This window comes from Taudactylus pleione, unplaced genomic scaffold (genome assembly GCF_031769625.1).
Source record: "Taudactylus pleione unplaced genomic scaffold, aTauple2 ptg000205l, whole genome shotgun sequence".
Lineage (NCBI taxonomy): Eukaryota > Metazoa > Chordata > Amphibia > Anura > Myobatrachidae > Taudactylus > Taudactylus pleione.
Genome location: NW_028284607.1, coordinates 3790113 through 3810505, shown reverse-complemented (window position 1 = coordinate 3810505; position 20393 = coordinate 3790113). Strand labels below are relative to the sequence as shown.

The window sequence follows — 20393 nt, the reverse complement described above, 5'->3', positions numbered from 1 at the left end:
CCAACATATTCCCACATTACGTTATAAGCCCATTGAGGTATAAGGCGATGCAGTAACCAGCAAAGGCAATCTCGAAATTGGTGAAACTTACTGCCGGAGATAACCCCTTTGACGCATAGAGAAATATTATAATGAACCCTATACAAAAATACCCGTTTTAAGCGCAATATGGCTGTTAATCCCTTTTACATAACCATTTTTTAATGTGAGAAGAAATATTTTTATATTAAATGATTTTGTACTTTACACGTAGTGGTCCTTTCATTTATCTTCAGCCCTTCAAGTCCATCCACTTAATGTATTCCCTTCTTTGTGGGATTGCAAGCCTTTAGTCCAATTTGCAGTGGGTGGATATTATAAATATTCTATGAAGATCTCTGCCTACATAAGTCCTACTATATGAAAGTGGGGGGTTCAGCTAAACAGTTTATTCAAGTAATGAGTCAGCTTGATAGATATGTTCATCAACCTCAGTATTTCTGCATAAAAAGTTATTCCAATCATTTATGCTTTATTGACAATTCTAACACTCTTGCAGTTAAACTATATATACATGTGTTCATATGTTTACACTCAACGCCACAATGCTCCAAGCTAAAGTCTGGTACAGACCAGCTTGTCCGTTTCTCTGAAATTAAGCTGATTAAAGGATTCCAGAATCTCCATTATGCTTCGGTCCTTGGTTTCTGGCAACATCCAGAAAGAAAATACAGCTATGGAGATACAGTAAACCAAGAAGAAAATGAAGCAAAAAGTCCCCATTGTCTCCTATTGAGAAAAAAGAAACATGTTTCAGTACAGTTTACATGTACTCCACTCAAAGGAGCAAACCATTTTATGGGCTGAACAAATATCCATAATGCAACCTGCCAGCTATATACAGTAGCAAACAGTGTCCAATGAATATCAGCCACCGAACATCCTGATTCCTGTCATGAAGTACATCACTGATGGTACATGTTCCTACTGAATTGACTGATGATATTCTCCCAAATATCGGTTCAGTCCACAAAATGGCTGCTCCTACCATGTGTCAGGAATTCTTTGCAGTAACTGCAAACTACCTTTATTTAAAAACAAAAATAAAAAACATACATTATTATTAATTTTAATGGCACACTCGCAAGCTTTACCAGTATCTATTTCCCAGTGTGTAAGTGAACAGATATCAAGGTTTGTTTAAGTGGTTCCTCTGATCACTCAAGATTCGAACTAGACTCCATTGTCTATCAAATATGGGTCATTGCAAAACCTGAATCTATCTATCTATCTATCTATCTATCTATCTATCTATCTATCTATCTATCATATTCATTACTAGCAGCTCCACGTCTTCCTGAACTCTCTCTTCTCGACCCTTGTTCACCTAATCTAGATCAGGGTTTAATTTAGTAATAATAGAACAGTTTGCCGATTTTCGCGATCTGCGCTTGCGTATGTGTCGCAGTGATCGTGCCCAAACTAGCCACTGCGATAGGGAATGAGATCGCAGTGACTATGCAGACCCATGATGGAGTGATTGACAGGAAGTGTCATTTGTGGGTAGTGATGGGGGTGTGATCGGACGTATGCAGGCGTGCCAGTGCGTTGGGAGGGAGTTGCAATGGCCACTGCGATACCATATGCAGCCTGAGGGCTCATAGCGTGCGCAGAAGTAAGTAATTCCTGAGTGAAGTCTCACTATGTTGCCCTAGTATTCGGATGTGAGTAAGGGGTAAGGCGTCCTTATGTTAGGCTGCGATTGCAATGCGAATGCAAACATTTACATATCTCCGCTGATATTAGCAACTGCGTTGCGTGCGTATAAGCAGAATAGCGATCCTTGCTGAATCAGGCCATTATTCTACTCATTTCTTCCTGTTTCTGAAATTAGTTATACGATATATATGGGGTGGGGTACAGGATATATACAGGTTTTATAGAAGTATGGAAACTTTGACATTCATATTTGTGAATGTAGAACTCTTATGCATGGCCACTTGTATGTTTGGTTTTGTGGTTCTGATGAATTACAGTATATCACAGGTACAAGATCTACTCTGCAGCTAAATATAAATAAGTTTAATGCATTTTATCTGGAATAGCAAACAGTATCAACATCAGCAGTATAACAATATTCCCTTAGACTTTATACTGCTATGTTATCCAGGGCAGATGTGGTCAGGTAACCCCGGAGGCACATAGTCATCATAATTATTATTTAATTATTAACAAATAAGTAGATAAACCCCCTCACCTAGTCAGACTGTCTCCCAACTTCCCCAGCTTTACGCGCTCACGTAAAACTTACCTTTAAAGCTTACCAGTCTTCCTCATAGCATACTCTTCTCTTCCCATCCTCAATATATCCTTTTCAGCTTGCCCTTCAACTGCTCACCTCTATTATTATTATTATTATAATTATTAAAAACAATAAGCTTTATTTATAGGGCGCCACACGTGGTCCACAGAGCCATACTACTGGCAAAACAATAAGACAGTACAGGGTAAAACAGTACAGTGCCATAAAGTGGACAAGTAACAATTAGCACTACAAATCTCAACGCAGCCAATGAAGCAAGGGGTGCAGCGGAAATATTCAGCATAAACTGAAACCTTAGCCATTGGCATGGGTGCATAAAACGGGTCTAGGTTGTATGAGTAGAGTCCAAGGGTAGAAAGCCCAAGGAGGAGGTGTAGAGTGCAGCTGTGCAAGAGAAGTAGGTAATGAGAACAGGAGGGAGGAGGGCCCTGCTCATGTAGCTTACAGTCTAAAGGGAAGGGGGAGACAAACAGAAGATATAAGGAGTGAGCCAGTGTAAGGGAAGCTAAGAGCAGGAGTGAGAGAATTGGAGAGTGCAAGAGGGTGAGGTAGACTAAATGGTGATATGGTTAAGTGGTGGACAGATATGCTTTTATGAACAGGTTGGTTTTCAGTGCTTGCTTGAAGCAAGGCAGGCTGGGGGATAGTCTTTATGATGGGGGCAGCATGGGATTCTGGAGTGAGATGCGGTGATTAGAGGGAAGTTAAGACAGCAGTCATTGGTCGACCAGAGAGGGCAGGAGGGAGTATGTAAGGAGATGAGTTTGGAGATGTGGAGTTGGAGAGGGATTTGTATGTGATGGTTAGATGTTTGAAAAGGATTCTGTAGTTGTAGTGGAACCAGTGAAGAGATTGGCAGAGAGGAGCGACGGAAGAGGAAGATAAGTCTAGCTGCAGCGTTGAGTAGAGATTGGAGAGGACCAAGATGGGAGCAGGGGAGTCCAGTGAGAAAAAGGTTGCAGTAGTTGATGTGAGAGATGATCAGTGAGTAGACAATGGTTTTGGTGGCATCCTGGGAGAGGAAGAGTCTAATGCGAGCAATGTTGCAAAGCTGGAGCTGACAGTATAGGGCAAGAGATAGAATGTGGGTGGTGAAGGAAAGGGAGGAGTCAAGGATACCTCCCAGGCAGCCGAGTTGGGGAACAAAGGGGATAGTAGTGTTGTTGACAGTCATAGAGAGGTCGGGAGGGGAGGAGACTCTAGATGGAGGGAAGACAATGAGTTCAGTTTTGGCAATGTTGAGTTTGAGAAAGCACTCAGACATCCAGAAGGAGATGGCAGAGAGGCAACTGGACACCTGAGAGAGGAAGGGAGGGGAGAGATAAGGAGAGGAGAGGTAGAGTTGAGTCATCAGCATAGAGTTCATACTGGAGGCCAAAGGAACAGATGAGTTCACCCAGAGAGGAGGTGTGTAGAGAAAAAATTAGAGAGCAGAACCCTAGGGGATGCCCATGGGAAGGATGGACCGGGGGAGGTGGAACCAGACGTAGAGACAGAGAAGGAGCAGTCAGCGAGGTTGAAGTGAGAAGTGTATTGAATGTGGCAAAGAGGTGGTGGGGATTGAAGGACTGAGAATAAATGAGAGACCTGAAAAATAATTGCTTGGCAAGGGAGAGGGCACAGCAGTAGGAGGAGAGGATGAACTTGAAGTGGAAGAAGTTTGCTAAGAAGCAAATGTTTCTCCAGTGGCATTCAGCGGTATGTGTGCATTTTTGAAGGAACCAGGTAAATTTGGTGTGCCAAAGTTGGGGCTTGGAGCGGCGAAGTGGGACAGAAGAGGTGGGGGCAGCAGAGTTGAGAGCAGAGGTGAGGATAGGTTGTATAAGGAGGCTGTCTGGTTGGCAATATGTGTCCATCTGGATCAAACCGACTGTCGACAAAACAGTGTGTCTCCAGGTGCAGTGCTCACTTAGCTGCAGCTGATCCCCGGTGGCTTGACTGTATCTTCTGGGTCCGGTCAGGTGATGATGAGTTGGCTGTTATCCAGTTGTTCCAGTGGTGAGTAAAGGGGCCTATCCATTACACGACTTTGTGAAGATTCCGACCAAAACCAGGAGGTTTTGGTTGCATTGTTCACAAAGTTGTGTAATGGATAGCCGGCAAGGACCAGCGATGTGCGTGCACGCTGGGTCCTTGCCGACTCCGACTATCTACTGAACATGCTGGTCAACCTGACGACGCTCGTCAGGTTCGGCATGTTCAGAGATAGGAGGTCGGACTCCTGCACTGAATGACATTCAGTGCGGGCACCACACCTCGGCGACCTAAAGGTCTGAACGCTAGACGTTCAGCCTTTCAGGTCGCCTAGTGGATAGACCCCTTAACACTAAACCTTATCTGTAATACTAACCCCTAACCCACTCACTATTACCTAACCATAACCCTCTCCTCCTACAGCTTAACACTCCCCTTAAGGCCTAATCCTGACCCTCCCCTCCCGTAGCCTAACCTAATGTAGGCACTCTGCAGACTGTCAACATTTCAGATGTTGACACTGTGAACATGTCCACATTCTGCAGATGTTGACATGTTCCATGCCAGCATATCAACAATGTCGATATCATAACTGTCGACGTTGTGTCGACATTGTGACTGGCGACACGGTGACTACATCCCCTGTGAATAGCAATTGTTAATTTGAGACTTAAAAATCATGTATCAGGGGCACCTTCAGTAGACCTATCAGCTGGAAGCACACAGTACATTTTCACGCAACACACACTTGTCTTTTATACTCATGATGTAGATTACAGATCATACCTCAATAAAAGGGAAAGCCAGGCCTATTACAAATAGTCCAACCCACACGAGGGCTCCAGCTAAGGCATAGGCAGCTGGTCTGTAAGACTGTACAAACAATTCAGTGGGAAGAACACAAGACACTCCTCCTATACAATAAACAGAGCCACAGAATAAATTACTGACAAGTCAGTAACACAGTGACAACAACATAATTCACTCAGATGCGAATTTAATAGTGAAAGCGAGAAAAACTGTTACTAAACAAAAGTACATGCAGCATTAATGTATAAAATTAACATATAAGTATGTAAAGTTCCTAGAGTACCAGCTGCAATACTAAAATACACTGTACACACTTTCAAAGTCACATTTTAAATAGGTAAAGAATTATGGATCATTATTATGAATGACAAATGTTGACAGTTTGACATAATTTCTTATGACTTTTCTAATAAATATTGTATTAACAATATGTATGGATAAATTGCACTTATTCACGGTACTTAGGCCATAATTATTTGATCATACTTTCTAACAGTAACAATGAATTTGGTTATGTCAGAGAAAAAATATTTGATGCATAATAAAATATTTTACTGACCAGGTCCCAAGCCGTAACTCAAGATAAATATGAAGATGAACATACAAGAAGCATAGGGGAGCCAAGAGTATACGTCCTGCACAAAACAAAAATTGGGATGTAAATCCACTATGTGAGGCCATATCTGCCATACCAAGTACAGTTTACCATCCATTGAATATGCAGTTATCAGCATCAGTCCACAGAGAGAAGCCTGTCCGTGGTGGCAACCTCTCTTGGGTGGGGTCGCTGGATAGTGTGTACAGGGGAAGGAAGGGGTTGAGGGGCGGTCGGACGCTGCTGGGAAGGGGGTGTCCACAGGGTGCTGTGTGGGTAAATGGAATGCTGCTGTGTACTGGGGAAAGGGGGTACACTGGGTGATATGCTCTGTAGAGATAATAGGGGGTGTGGTAATGGATGGAGAGGTGCTGTGTACTGGTGGAAGGGAATCTGCTCACACTCTGCATTCTGGGTAGACCCGGATGCTGGCTCAGACAGCCTGGAGCATAGATTACAACTGCAGCAGGACAGAGAAATCATGTCTGCTATGCTGCCAGGAGTCGGTTCCCAGCAGTGTCGTGGACATGATTTATTGTGCTGCCACCTTGCAGGTCAGTGGAGATTCCAGTGGAAAGGTAAGGGGCATAGTAGTTGAAGTGTGAGGCGGTGACAATTATATTGTTGGGGCCCCCACAACCCAGTTGCCCCGGGCCCCCACAAGCCTTAATCCGGCCCTGTACAAAAGTGAAAGTTAATTTTTTAATTTAAAGCTGCAAATGGCTTCATTCATTTTTGATGGGGATAGAAATATTGTGTATAATCTGGATGACAAATCTGCCGTATAAAAGTGTAATAGAATTGTCCTTACCTGGAAGGATAGAGTGACAGTGAGAAATGTCAGCGCCAGAGCCAAAATCACATAGTTCATCCAAAGCAGTGTTTTCCTGCCCAGTCGATCAATGAGAAAGCCCTGTACAAAGCCAGTAAGTAGGGTGATAAGGGAAAAAGTTTACTAATGCCTAATAAGGCTGACCTTTAAAAAAAAAAAAATGCAACAAAAAAATGGATGATGTCCCAGAATTGCTGTTTGCATATGGTGCATGTAAATGCGTATATAACCCAAGTCATACTGTTTGGCTGCAAGTATATTCATTGCATGTAAAATGGAGCAGCCAATATTTTAGCTGATAATATTCTTACTCATGATACAATCTGGATCTTCACAAAATAGTTTGAAGGGTAAAAACCAAACTAGTGACCGCACTCACACATAGCACTGTTGTGAGGATCTCTGTGATGCCGATCCCAAGAGACATATACGGTGCCTCACTGGCTGGAATACCTGCGTTCTGGAAAATGTCGTATGCGTAGAAATAAACCTGCCATTACATTAAGAATTAAAGCGTTATTCTCCTGTGATGGACGGTATTTCACTGATAGAGCATTTCTCATCATTACAGGACCCTTTCTCTATGGGCAAAATTGGTACAATATTTTTCTTCTATACAAACAAAATGATTTTATTGTATCCATACTGTATAGATGGCTTCTTGTTCTAGTCCTAGAAAAGATCCTGTATATTCACCATTACAAAGATGGCATTGACCTAGTACTAGGAGAGGAGAAAGCAACTAGTTCTTTAGTATATTACCGCATTGATGCCGATAAGTTGTATAGCTCCGCAAATTAGTACTAGTGTGATCATCTGCCAGCGCACTGAGCGATCCAGCAGCAGATCCTTTACACCTTTCATCTGCTTTCCTGCTGCTTCTTTTTCTGTCAACATGTTTTCCATCTCCACACTGTGTTCTCCTGGACCCCAGAGTTGCTGAATAGCTGGGAAAACATATTAAACAAATAAAATCTAAGATGATAATGTGTACTGTAAGTCACTGTAAATAATTGCCATAGAATTATGATGAAAACACAATATATAATTTATACAGTACATTTATAATCTAAGAATAAAATATGGTATAAATAAAGGCATAGCAGTTGAAAGGTATAACTTAAAGACTTGACCCACGGACAGATAAAAAGCTGCCATCATGAACTATTATTAAGCCATTTTGTGGTCAACTGGAGATGCCGTCCTGGCACGGCTGGTACGTTGTCCAGGAGCCGGATTCCGGGAGTGTGACTGGGGACCTGGAGGAGAGACCCCCGGAGCACACATAAGTAATGAGGCAGTAGACAAGAATCTTATTTCCATGTTACAGCAGCCGTCCAGCAGAAGCCCCGTGTAGCGTCATCCTTCCTTCCCCAAGTTAAATACCACAGTCGTATTGTGATACGCAGGGGCTGGTGTTCTTCCTCCTGGGCCTGCATCTCAGCCTGATCCCAGCTCCTGCACCAACAGTAATCCATTCTCAGCCCTCCTGCTTCCTGTTCCTCTCTTCCATCGACTTCCTCCCCGTAGTAACACTGACAGTCTGCCTCTTCCCTCCCCCATCATGGCACTCCCGACCCCCATCCCCCCCACTCAAAAATCATGTCTTACCTTAAGTAGGTGTTTACACTGGTTACCCTAGGCAGCACTGAACGGAGGGGCTGCTCTTGATGTGGCGACGTAATCAGCGCGCGCCACTCCCGGTAGCAGCCAGCCATGAGGGTTCTTCACACATGGGTGAGAATCTACTTAAGGTAAAACATGATTTTTATATTTTGTCCCTGTAAAAAGTAGAATAAACTGAAATGTTGGACAGCACTGCTGTAATAGCGGTCTAAGGGTCTATTTATCAAGCAGTGAAAAGTGTGGAGAAGTGGACCAGTGGAAAAGTTGCCCATAGCAACCAATCAGCTCCTACCTATTATTTTACAGACTGCACTTGATAAATGTTACTTTAAAGCTGATTGGTTGCTATGGCCAACTTCTCCACTGGTCCAATCATGGAAGGTGGGTTGGGCTTCTTCCAATCTGTGGATATTTGCAGAAATGATTTGGGAGACCTTGATATCAATATGTAAAGAGGTTGATATAGCAAATGTGTTTACTTTTGCAATCTCACCTTTGTGCAAAATAACGGACTTAGACATTTTACATTGGCTTAAATGGCTTAAGTGGCTTTGATGAAATCACCATACCTTTAAGACAACCATCTTTGTCACCCTTGTCAATAATAAGATATCGAGGAGACTCTGGGAAAAAGGGCAGTGTCACCAACTGGATGATCGCAGGAACCGCGGTGAATGAGAGTAGATAAGGCCACAAGTCATCTGTTCCCAAAATTTCCCTAAAATTAAATAAAGGTTAATTTACACTGAGTGTGAAGGGAAGGTCCATGCACTGAACTTCAAAGTGAGACCAACAAGCTGGTTATTTATGGCAAAACGTAGCACAGACCAGAATACAATAAGACCTCGGGAACATTGGCCAAGAATTCATGCAATATATTAGGAGTACCTGAGTCCTAAAATGAAACCCATCATCTTCCCAATGGCAATGGCGAGGGACACTGATACGGTTACCATTCCACGCTTCCCCTGAGGGGCACACTCACTGATATACATTGTATGAAGGTTTAAACTCACACCTGTAATACAAGACATCCATGTGTCAGGAGATACACATTAATACATGCTTATGTTATATCATATACTGTACATAAAATACATTGGTCTGTTTGTCTTATTTGTTTGTCCGGGAATGTCTTCAGACACTGTCATAACAAAAAGAGAGAGAAAGAAATGTCCTCTTTGTTGGCGCACTAATGGTAAATATAAAATATAACCTTTAATCATTAAGTTTAAAATATAGGTAAACTCCTGAAGTGAAATATAAAGATAACAACATATTGTAAAAATTAAAAACTTATTAAATAATAATGCCTGTGTCTTAAATCTCAATTTATAATGAGCATTACATCAGCTCAGGGACCATTGTTATAACAATCTGAATAGCGACAATGGGCCTGATTCAGACCCACTCGCGAGCGGCTGTACGCTCGCAAGTGGGTCGATGGTCTGCACTGAGCATGCGCACGACGGAGGGAGCTCCGTCGTGCGCATGCGCCAGACACGACGAGCGAAGGACTTTCCTTCGCTCGTTGTGTCCGATCAAAGGGGGCGTGCTGTCAATGTTGATTGACAGCACGCCCCCTTTGGTGGGCGTGCCGGGGCGTGCCTCCCTGACGGGGGCGTTCCCACGGGAACGCCTCCCGTCAGAAGCCGGCCCACTGACATCACTAGTGATGTCAGTGGGAGTGATTTTGGCTCTGATAGAGCCAAAATCACTCCGGAGCTTGCGGTTGAAAACCTCAACCGCAGGCTCCGGCTCGCAATTTCGATGGTCGCGATGGTCACGACCATCGCGGCCATCAAAATGCACGCTCGTATAGCCTGTGGGTGGTGACCCACAGCTATACGAGCGTCCAGGAGGACGCTCCATGAAAAAGGAGCCCGGCCCTCATGCAGAACGTGCGCTCTGCTCAGAGCGTACGGCTCTGAATGAGGGCCTATGTTTTATAAATAAAGCTAATATGTTAATGCCCACATGACTGTAATGCAAGTCAGACTGAAGTCTATATTGACTGAAAATTATGGATTAATAATACAAAAGTGACATCTAGTGGTGTTTGATATGTCCACATAGATACACTTGCTGTGATTAGATTCGCAACATTGTTTATATTCAGGGAACTGTTATCAAACAGATACTATTGTATCATGTGTTGTAACTAATTTTCCTGATTTACAATTTCACACTGGCTTATAGCCCACTATCTCTAGGACCACAGTGTAAACCAGACGCATATTAATATTGTGGATTTAGGATGACCAACTAATTAATCTATAAATTAATTAACACAAATTGAGATTTAAGACACAGACATCATTTATTTAATAAGTTTTAAATTTTTACAATATGTTGTTATCTTTATATTTCACTTCAGGAGTCTACCTATATTTTAAACTTAGGTAATGAATAAAGGTTATATTTTATATTTACCATTAGTGCGCCAACAAAGAGGACATTTTTTTCTCTTTTTTTTGTTGTGACGGTGATTCACTATTGTCCTTGGCAGCACCCCCAGACACTTTACAAATAATGATAGTTGAGAATTTTCAATTTGGGGCTCACTTGACATACAAACAATAGTTTACCTACTAGAGCAAAAGATTTTCCAGATCCCCTTTCCCCATATATATATGTATTCAGACACCCCTGCATTGATTGGGATGAAACCAACGCAAGGTGGTCCAGTTGGATCCTGGCCACGTTCTAGGGGGGTTAGGGTTCCGGTCGGGCCTCCGGTTGGTGTATGCTGGGCAGAACTTTGACTCAGGGAGCCTGTTCTGAGCCTTCTACTGGATGGATTTGGACGGAAACTTCACAGAGTGATAACACTGGATCTCAGAAGACATACTAGGAGGTTTAGGTCCCGGTCAAACCTCCTGTTGGTGTATTTAGGACAGAACTTTTGACCCAGGGATGCTGGGCAGAACTTTGACCAAGGGAGCCTGTTCTGGGCCTTCCCCTGGATGGATTTGGATGACATCACTTAATAAAACTTAATAACTTGAAGATGTAAATCTGGGCATTACAGTCCTCGTTTTAAGGATATCCATGCTTGAGCACAGGTGACTTAATTAATACCTCAGTCTCTGGACTCAAGCATGGATATCCTTAAAATCTGAACTGTAATGGCAGAGTTTATTATAAGTTACAGATAAATCCCATGACTGTTTAAAAGCACTTGGGGTGCTTATGCTTTCATATTAATCTCTAATAATACCATTATGGGGGTATTCAATCTGGAGCGAAAAGTCCATGCTGGACTTTTCGCTCCACATCAGAGGTTTTGATGGGGATAAAGTATCAGGCGCGTGCCCGCTTATCCCCATATTCAATTAGGAATCAGCAAAAACGGGATCCAGCGGAAAGGTAAGTATCGAAAAAATTAGGGAATTTTCGGGAAATGTTCCTAAAGATGTCCAGACATGGGGGATCACTATGGGTACCCCCATTTTTTGCCTGGTGAAGGGAAGTCAGGTTTTCAAATAGCCACGGCAGGAGCATATATGCGCCTAGAAGAAGGTGATGAAGAATACCACTGTTTTTTTTGCGGGGGGGGGAATAACAATGCCCATCAAATTTGGGATACATAAAAAAGGGTGCAAGAATATTTTTAAGTCCCTAAAGTGATTTTTTTAAATTCTTCAAAAATGCACCTGCCGCTACTACCCGCAATCTAGAGAACCCCTCAGGAATCAATTTCGTTAGTTTAGAAGTTTATCCCCCAATATTTTTTTAACCCCAAACTTCAAACACCTTTTTTGGGATATCCTGAGGACTTTTTAAAAATTTTTTTGACACAGAATACTTTTAGGGGCCTCTCCCAGGGGTGCATAAGCCTGCACCCCTAAACCCCAATTATGCACTTTTATTCGCCTTGTAAACATGGTGAAAAGTTATCCCCGATTTTTTACAAAGACTTTTCGCACTGGCGAAAATTGTTTGAAATTGAATACGGGATAATTAAAACAGGCAAAAATGATGTCATCGGTGATAGTTTAGTCGATAACGGCTTTTTGCAGCCAAATTGAATACCCCCCTATGTTTTACAGGATGCAGTACGATACACTTTAAAATAGACTTAGGTGGCCATAATAGAATATACCTATGTCATGCCTATGTGTGACATACATATTTATATTTACAATCTATATATACACTCAGGGCCTGATTCATTACGGATCTCAATTGCTAAAGTGTATGCAGATGGCCGATTGTCATGTACTACACATGCGTATGCACTGCAGTGCTTGTGTGCGTGAGTTAGCATTACGATCACACTACGATCACCTACACAGATACAAAGCAATCGCAGACCGACGGATGGGAGGTCAGCATTTTGGGGGTGATGACGGGGGAGTGGATGACGGAGGAGTTGGATTTGGGGGTGATGATGGGGGGTGATGACGGGGGAGTTGGAGAAACGCAGGTGTGCCTGACTGTTTGCACGCCATTGCACGGGCATGCATAAATTAGCCATTGCATACGCAGCTTGAGTACTTACTGCGTGCAACGGGGTTAGCAATTTCTAAGCACGGTCAGGGCTACTGTAATTCTTCTTGAGGGGCAGATGGTAAGCGATGTTACCGATGTTTATGGAGTTTGCAAGGTATTATGGGTGTGAGATAGCAGTAGTGGGAGACTGCGGGCATCTCTATGCTGGCAGTGCGATGGCAGTATGATAACAATCAGTAGCATATTATTATATTCGCAGCAGACCTGCATGCGATTACGGAGCTACGAACTGTAATGAATCAGGCACTTAGTTTAAACATTACCTACTGCTTTTCTATTCTTATCCCCTTTCATGAATTTTACCTCAGTCAGACATTAAGCGGCTGAAAACATAGTCACAGCCATGTTGCTGGCACTCCTCCAGCCCCATTACTACACAGTAACCTGTCACAGGAAGAATGACCTCACATGACCCCCCTGCATGACAGGCTGATGCTTGCTCTCATTAAAAACAGAAAATACACAATAAAATATAAAGTACATATATGAAAACATAAATTAATAAAATTTAATTATAACACAAACATGTAATACAAGGGATACACACACAGAACGTAGCCTCCTCATTGCCCTCCATGATGACTTCTAATATCCTTATATTTCACAGTAAGGGGTGCCTCATCTAATATATCCCACAGTTATATATACAAATATTCACATTGTTCATTTATTGTTACACTATAGCTATACATACTATAACTGTTGACATTTATCACAGGTTCATTAATTATTCACCTGCATTAATTCCATACAGGAATCTTCCCAGTATAATCATCTCAAATGATTGGGCAGCCCGGCTCGTACACATTAGAGAGGCACCCATAAGTGCAACCACATTATTATATAGCTGGGTCTTTTTCCTGCAAGAAAGGAAATGTTACACTGGGTACTTTACCTGATCACTCTACTACATTATAACCGGCATATAAAACATTTTAAGATACCTTCCAAATTTGACTGAGAGATGCCCAACTACTAGAGAACCCAGGAGTCCCCCAATACTGTATATGGATACAATGAGGGACCAAAGCAGCATGACGGTATCTGGCTGGAGGAGAGTCCCATAGCGCTGCTCCCATGTGCTGTTGATGAACCTTTGAACATGCTAAAGAGAAGAAAATGAATGATGTATAATAAGATATAAAAATGAAGTTATCAAATAAAGATACAGGGCCTGATTCATTACGGATCGCAATTGCAACAGCGTACGCAGATGAGCTGATGGTGCATACTGCGCATGCAAATGCACTGCAGTGCGCGTACTTCAGTTAGCATTGCGATCGCACTGCGATCACACGCAGATACAAAGCCATCGCAGATCAAGGGATGGGACGTCAGCGTTTGGTGATGGGAGAGTGGTTGGAGAAAAGCAGGTGTGCCTGTCCGTTTGAACTCCATTTCCTGGGCGTGCATAAATTAGCCACTGCGATGGCATACGCAGCATGAGCACTCTCACTGCGTGCGACGAGGTTAGCAATTTCTGAGTAAGGTCAGGCTTGCTGTAATTCTGCGTGAGGGGCCGATGTTAATCAATGGTACCAATGTATACGCAGGTCTGCGAGGTCTTACGTATGTGAGATAGTGGTAGTGGGCAGCTCTATGCTGGCTTTGCGATTATAAACATTAGCATATTTTTGCAGCAGATCTGCGTACGTAACCGCAGCTGCAATCGCAATAGCGGTCCGTAGTGAATCAGACCCACAGTGCGATAGGAGGACATTGATGGGTTTTGTAAATGTCTTTCCTTCAGCTGCATATATCAGTGATTAAGCCTTCCTTGCTAGAATGGAATATTCCTACAATGTATGACGTGGTCATTACAGGCATGAATGAAGATGAGCTTGAATAGAGGACAAGGCCATGGAAATTCCAGCCTTCCAGCACCCATCTCCAGAACCGGTGTTGCTCACTACAGCCTGTGGTACAAAACGTGACTTACTTTTGAGGGGGAGTTGATGAGGGAGATGTGCAACCCATACTGGAAGGTGCCACCAATAGCCAGGACCAAAGTAAGTAGTGGGAGGTTCAGAAGTGACACCTGGAAACACAAACAAATGAAGCAGGTACAAAGGATCTCTTCTAAGTACAGTAGGCATGACATTAAAGCCACGTAGAGCCAAACCCTATTGTTGTAATACGAAAACATACAGGTATGTATTGCTCTAAGAGTCTTATAGGTTTCATTGTAATGTTTTATAAGTTTCTTCATGAAAATACAAGAACAACAGTCTATGGTTATGAATGACAAAGAGGCATTCGGTATGATTTACTGCCGGCCGCAGCAGCCCGACAGAGGAGGAAATCCTGATCGTCCCAACAGGTAAGTATCAACTAACCTAATTTTACCCCCTAACCCTCCTTTAGGGTGCCTAACCCTAATTCCCCCTCTAAGTGCCTAAACCTTACCCCCCCTTCCCCGCCGGATAAACCTAAGTCCCCCGGGGGAGTGCCTAACCCTAACCTCCCCCCGGGGGTGCCAAACCCTAACCCCCCCTTCCCCTAGCCTGAACCTAACCTCCCGGGGGGGTGCCTAACCCTAAGTCGCCACCGGGAGCCCTAAACCTAACCCTCCCCCCCGCGCGGCTGTCCACGCCCGGCATCCCTTCAATCGGGATGCCGGGCGCCGGTCTCCCAGTGTCGGTAAAATGACAGGCGTCTAGATTTAGACGCCTGTCATTTAACCCTCGCCGGGATTAAGTAGTCTGGAAGCCGGCGGTCGGCATTGCATCCGCCAGCTTCCTGAACGTATACCAGCACATTACTCGTTATTTACCCTATGTGTGAATGAGGGATGTAGTCCATATTCTGACAGCATACCGCTAGTCAGACTACCGGCTCCGGAATCCCGAAGGTCATCAGAATAGCGATTCTGGAGTCCTGACGGTAAGTATCAGGCTTAGGGTTAGAGATTAGGTTTAGGGTTAGGCACTAGGGGGATAGTTAGCTTTAATCTGAGGGAGGAGAGGGTTAGGGTTATGCTGCAGAACAGGAGGGTTAGGCTGTGGTCAGGGGCGCCGAGAGGGGGAGGGGTGGGTACTATATACTAGGCCCTGTTTGAGGGGCCCAGCAGTCCACACCCCCGGCCCCCGCAGCTATTTTTTATTTTTTTAAGGAGGGCATCTGGCCACACCTCCCTGGGTTGGCCACAGTTCCTCCCTGTACCTGGGCCCTGCTAAACTGTTGGCAGCCCTGGATGTGGGAGGGGTGGGTTAGGGGGATGGTTAGGGTAAGGATTATAATACTTACAGAAATCTGTCGGATGCCACTGACGGTATTCTGACCGTCGGGATCCCGTACCCAACTGGGATTGACACAGGGCTGGCGGAACATGGTAATCTTGATAATCGTGAATGCTATTTCCCCATACAAGTCCTCCACTGTGAGATAGCAGAGTGTGGTCATCTGAGCAAGAACTTTACCAAGTTCACATTATGCCACATTGTAGTGCCCCAGTTCACATTATTATGCATAATTGTTCCCCCGATACACATTATGCCACATTGTAGTGCCCCAATTTATATGAGGCTGTATCTCTATTTCACATCATTCCACCTCACTTATTCCACTACAGCTCCTACTGAGCTCCTTGTCCTCATGCATGCTGTAACAGCTCAAGATCCACTGCATAGCTAGTAAAAAGGGATTGTATTGAACACACTAGTGTTGTGGCAAATAGATTGTAGGCTGTCCCTTTCTGTAGTATATTCACTACAGTGTATTGAAGACAGGACTGCTGAGTGTCTACCAAACACAAACTGAGTCCAACAATGTGTAGGGAAAATGCACCCTGGAGCCCCCCTAAGCCTCTGCACCCCCTGCACCCACTATGAGAATACCTGTCAGAGACAGGACTGGGACTTTGACGCTGAGAGACTTTGTAGATTAGCTGCACCATGATAGTCAGGGGTCAAGAAGTGAGTTAGACGCCCTAAATAGGGGCTAGGTTGTTTATTATTTTCTGTTTCCTGATTTCCATGCTGAAAAGGAAAGCACTATTTCATTTATTCACACGGAAGCTGTGTGGACCCTCATTAAAGCACCTAAACACTGCACCAGACCATCCTCTACCGAGCTAATCACCCCAAGTTATCACAATATATATATATATATATATATATATATATATATATACTCACATTCAAATGGGATAAATAGTATAATTTCACTAATCCCTATGGCTACATGCATTTTCTGAAAAGTTTCAGTGTGTTTTCATCAACAAGAAGATCTTACTAACTGCTTTGGGGCTCATTAACATTTGGGTATAAATCAATTTATGACACGTCTATCAGTACAAGTCTACTTTAACGCCTGCTAGTAGTTATTGCTTTCACAATCTCCCTGAAATGCTTTTTCAAATGTAGGAAAGCAAAGCCTTACTACCAGAAATAAAAGTTGTGGTAGTAATTAAATACAAGCTGGAGATTCATTGAGCTTTAATTGTATAGCACCTACTTATTACATAACAGTTTACATGAATCCACAATTGTACAGCAATCTATTAGAGCAGCCTGGCACAGAGTACCTATCAATAGGGAAATCCATGGGGACATCTCTGGGTCATCCATTAGGCAACTTAGGTACCTGGTTTGGACCTAATACACACAGAGGGGTCCTGATTACCTTAAACCAGAGTTTCACAAAGTCAATCATATCAGTCCAGGTTTTAAGGATATCCATGCTTTATCACAAGTGACTTAATTAGTACCTGAGTCAATATGATTTAACCATCTGGTCTCAAACATGGATATCCTTAAAACTTGGATTGTAATGACGTAGTTTGGAAAACTTATGTGGGGGTTTTGACAAAAAGTGAAAGTTCCCCTGCTTTAGTAATACATAGCTTTAACTACTATACCAGATACAGAAGAGAACAGTTTCTGCCTAACTCATTAGGTCCCTAAACTGTCACAGAAATGGGACACTCAGTAGGAAGGAATTAGTAGAGGAAAACATACCCCAGTAGCCGTCTGAGCCATGGATTAATGGTCGGGCCAGCAGTACAGTGGGACTGCAGATTTATAATAAGAAGTGATGACGCACAGTCACTAACTCAAAAGTTCACTTTGTAACTTCTGGCTTCTTATTAGCTGGTGCTTTGTTATTTAGAAGAACAAGTGATTGCCCTTTTAACCACTTAACTGACAAATTCATTTTCCAAAAACCGCTCCGAAATTGTCGATTTTTATGACTGAATTAGGTCAGGAACAGCTTTTTAAAACTTATCCAACACGATTTTGTAAAAAAAAATATTTTTTTAAGCGCTGTATACCATAAAAATTTCAATTTTCAAGGTATCAAGTAGTGATGGCCATCGATAGAAACATAGATTGTGACTACAGCTGCCGATGTTTCCTTAACATCGGTTGGGGGCTGCCATCTATATATGTGTGTGAGTATATATATATATATATATATATATATATATATATATATATAATCTGGCAAAAGGTGCGGCACTGCAGACAAACTTCAACTCAGAGATGCATGGTCAAGTTCAACATTTCAATGTTTAATTTACATTTTCTAAATTAAACATTGAAACATTGACCTTGACCATGCATCTCCTAGGTTTTAGTTTGTCTGCAGTGCCGCACCTTTTGCCATATTGTATCCCATTTTTGTGAAGGCACGCAGCAAAGCACTTATTATTAGGAGGAGTGCCGGACCCCATATATATATATATATATACACATAGAGTGTAAAAAGTGGGAGGCACATATAGAAACCATTGCAATTCCTACACCGTTCACCTGATTTGGATGTAATTACCCTCAAATTAAATCTGAAAGTCTGCAGTTAAAGCACATCTTGTTTGTTTCATTTCAAAGCCATTGTGGTGGTGAATAGAGGCCAAAATATGAAAATTCTGTCAATGTCCCAATATTTATGCACCTGACTGGAAATACACATACACACATATTATGGCCAGGGCTCTGCTTTATTTATGGGGGTGGGGCTTTCAAAGATGGAGGAGAGGCTGCTGATAGCGGAGGTGGAGTGAGGGAAGCACAGTGCTGATAGCGCTACCTTCTCTGCCCTGCGGCTGCTGTTAGCCGGAGTTAGAGGGAGAGAAGGACAGCGCTCTCAGTGGACAGTGATCGTCCCATCGGGAGGGACAAAGTATCTGATACGACCAAGCCAGGCAAGTGGTTAACCATTTGTGATGTGTTTTCTGTGATTATGTATGTATATAAAGGTATCACAAACTGTCTGTTCCACAACAATGGATACTTATGAACATATAACTGTTTTTTTTTTTCCAGAACTTTGACCCGGGGAGCCTGTTCTGAGACTTCCACTAGATGGATTTAGATGAAAACTTCAAAGAGTAGTAACATTGGATCCCAGAAGACATACTAGGGGGTTGAGGTCCCAGTCAGACCTCCCGTTGGTGTACGCCGGGCAGCACTTTGACCCAGGTAGCCTGTTCTGGGCCTTCCACTGGATGGATTTGGATGAAAACTTCACAGAGGGGTGGCAATTGTTCTGGGATGCCCAATGGAGTGGTTGGGGTTCCAGTCGGACCTCACGGCAGAGTGCGCCAGGCAGAACTTTGACCCAGGAAACTTAATAACTTGAGGATTTAAACCCGGGTATTCAGCTAGTAGAGAATATATGAAATTAGGTCTATTTGCTTCTCTGATGGGGCTGTATGTATTAACGGTATTTATAAGATTGTATTATACATTTTCAAGCCTTGACCATACCTGTAATCCTTAAAAGGTGCACATCCAAAATACAAGTTTCATGTAAGAAGAATGGGGAAAATCACATTGTTGAGCTTTCTATTCCAAACAGTAAAACTGCTGGATCAGTGTATTAAAAGTTCTTTACACTGCATTGAACACTCATTTTGAATTTACACAAATAAAAAAATGCTTCATACTCAGCTGTGGAAGCCTGCACATATATGTGTATGTATTGTAATAATAATAAAAAAAAAAATTACAGTGTATATCTACGTATTTGGTACTTATTATGTTCACTATCTGGTCATTAAATGAATTAAGTTTTTACCAGATTTGTACAATGTTTGGGAGCGATTTTTAGCCATTCTTACAGTACTTACAGATTTGCTCCAGGTTGTTCACGTTCCTTGGATGATGCTTGTGTAGACAGCAATTTTCAAATAGTGCCACAGATTTTCAATTGAGAATTGGAATTTGATTTGGCCATTGTAGAACATTCACCTTTTTTTATTCAACCAAGCCAGTGTTGCTTTGGCCTTGTGCTTGGGATATTTGTCCTCCTGCTGAAAGACGAACTTGCAGTATCTGTCCTACAATTTTAACAAGATGCCCAGTCCCACTGAGGAAAAGCATCCCCACACCCATACTTAACTGTTGCTGTGGATTAAGCAGTGTTAGGTTAGCGCTGCACATAACTTTCTGAATTGGGGCCAAAAAGCTTCATTTTTGTTTCATCTCACCACAAAACCTTTCCCACATTTCAGCTGGGTCACTCTGATGTTTTCTGGCAAACTCCAGACATGCTTTCATGTGGTTTTTCATCAGTTATGGCTACTTTCTAGACACCCTCCCATACAGGCCAGCTATATGCAGAGCTTTTGATATGGTTGACTGGTGCATCTTAATTTTAGTCTAACCCACTGAACTCTGTAGCTCAATCAAAGTGATAGTTGGCCTCTCTGTGGCTTACAGTACCTCAGAAGTCTCCTTCTTACTCTGATGCTAAGTTTTGAGGGAAAGCCTTGTCTAGGCAGTGCCTGAGTCATA

The 20393-nt window shown here is 42.8% G+C and overlaps 1 protein-coding gene across 1 annotated transcript; it reads right to left on the bottom strand.

Moving 5' to 3' along the window:
• Window positions 1–515: 515 nt before the first annotated feature.
• LOC148517973 (solute carrier family 2, facilitated glucose transporter member 11-like) lies at window positions 516–20168 on the bottom strand. The gene is made up of 13 exons (XM_088477939.1): window positions 20087–20168; window positions 15901–16031; window positions 14594–14692; window positions 13599–13759; window positions 13390–13514; window positions 9028–9157; window positions 8709–8857; window positions 7276–7460; window positions 6893–7003; window positions 6493–6594; window positions 5646–5721; window positions 5063–5190; window positions 516–768 (listed from the first exon to the last, which is right to left on the bottom strand). Exons 1-13 carry the CDS (start codon window positions 20166–20168, stop codon window positions 595–597), a joined length of 1653 nt encoding a protein of 550 aa, XP_088334065.1. The 3' UTR covers window positions 516–594.
• Window positions 20169–20393: the final 225 nt, after the last annotated feature.

Bases quoted from the DNA above. Each gene is read 5' to 3' on its own strand.
- LOC148517973 (XM_088477939.1), bottom strand. From the start codon at position 20,168: ATGAAAAACCACATGAAAGCATGTCTGGAGTTTGCCAGAAAACATCAG. The intron at 9,158-13,389 runs GTGAATAATTAA...CTTGTATTACAG, and splicing joins CCTGTATGGAATTAATGCAG to GTGTGAGTTTAAACCTTCAT. The intron at 5,191-5,645 runs GTCAGTAAAATA...TTTATTGTATAG, and splicing joins GAGTTACGGCTTGGGACCTG to GAGGAGTGTCTTGTGTTCTT.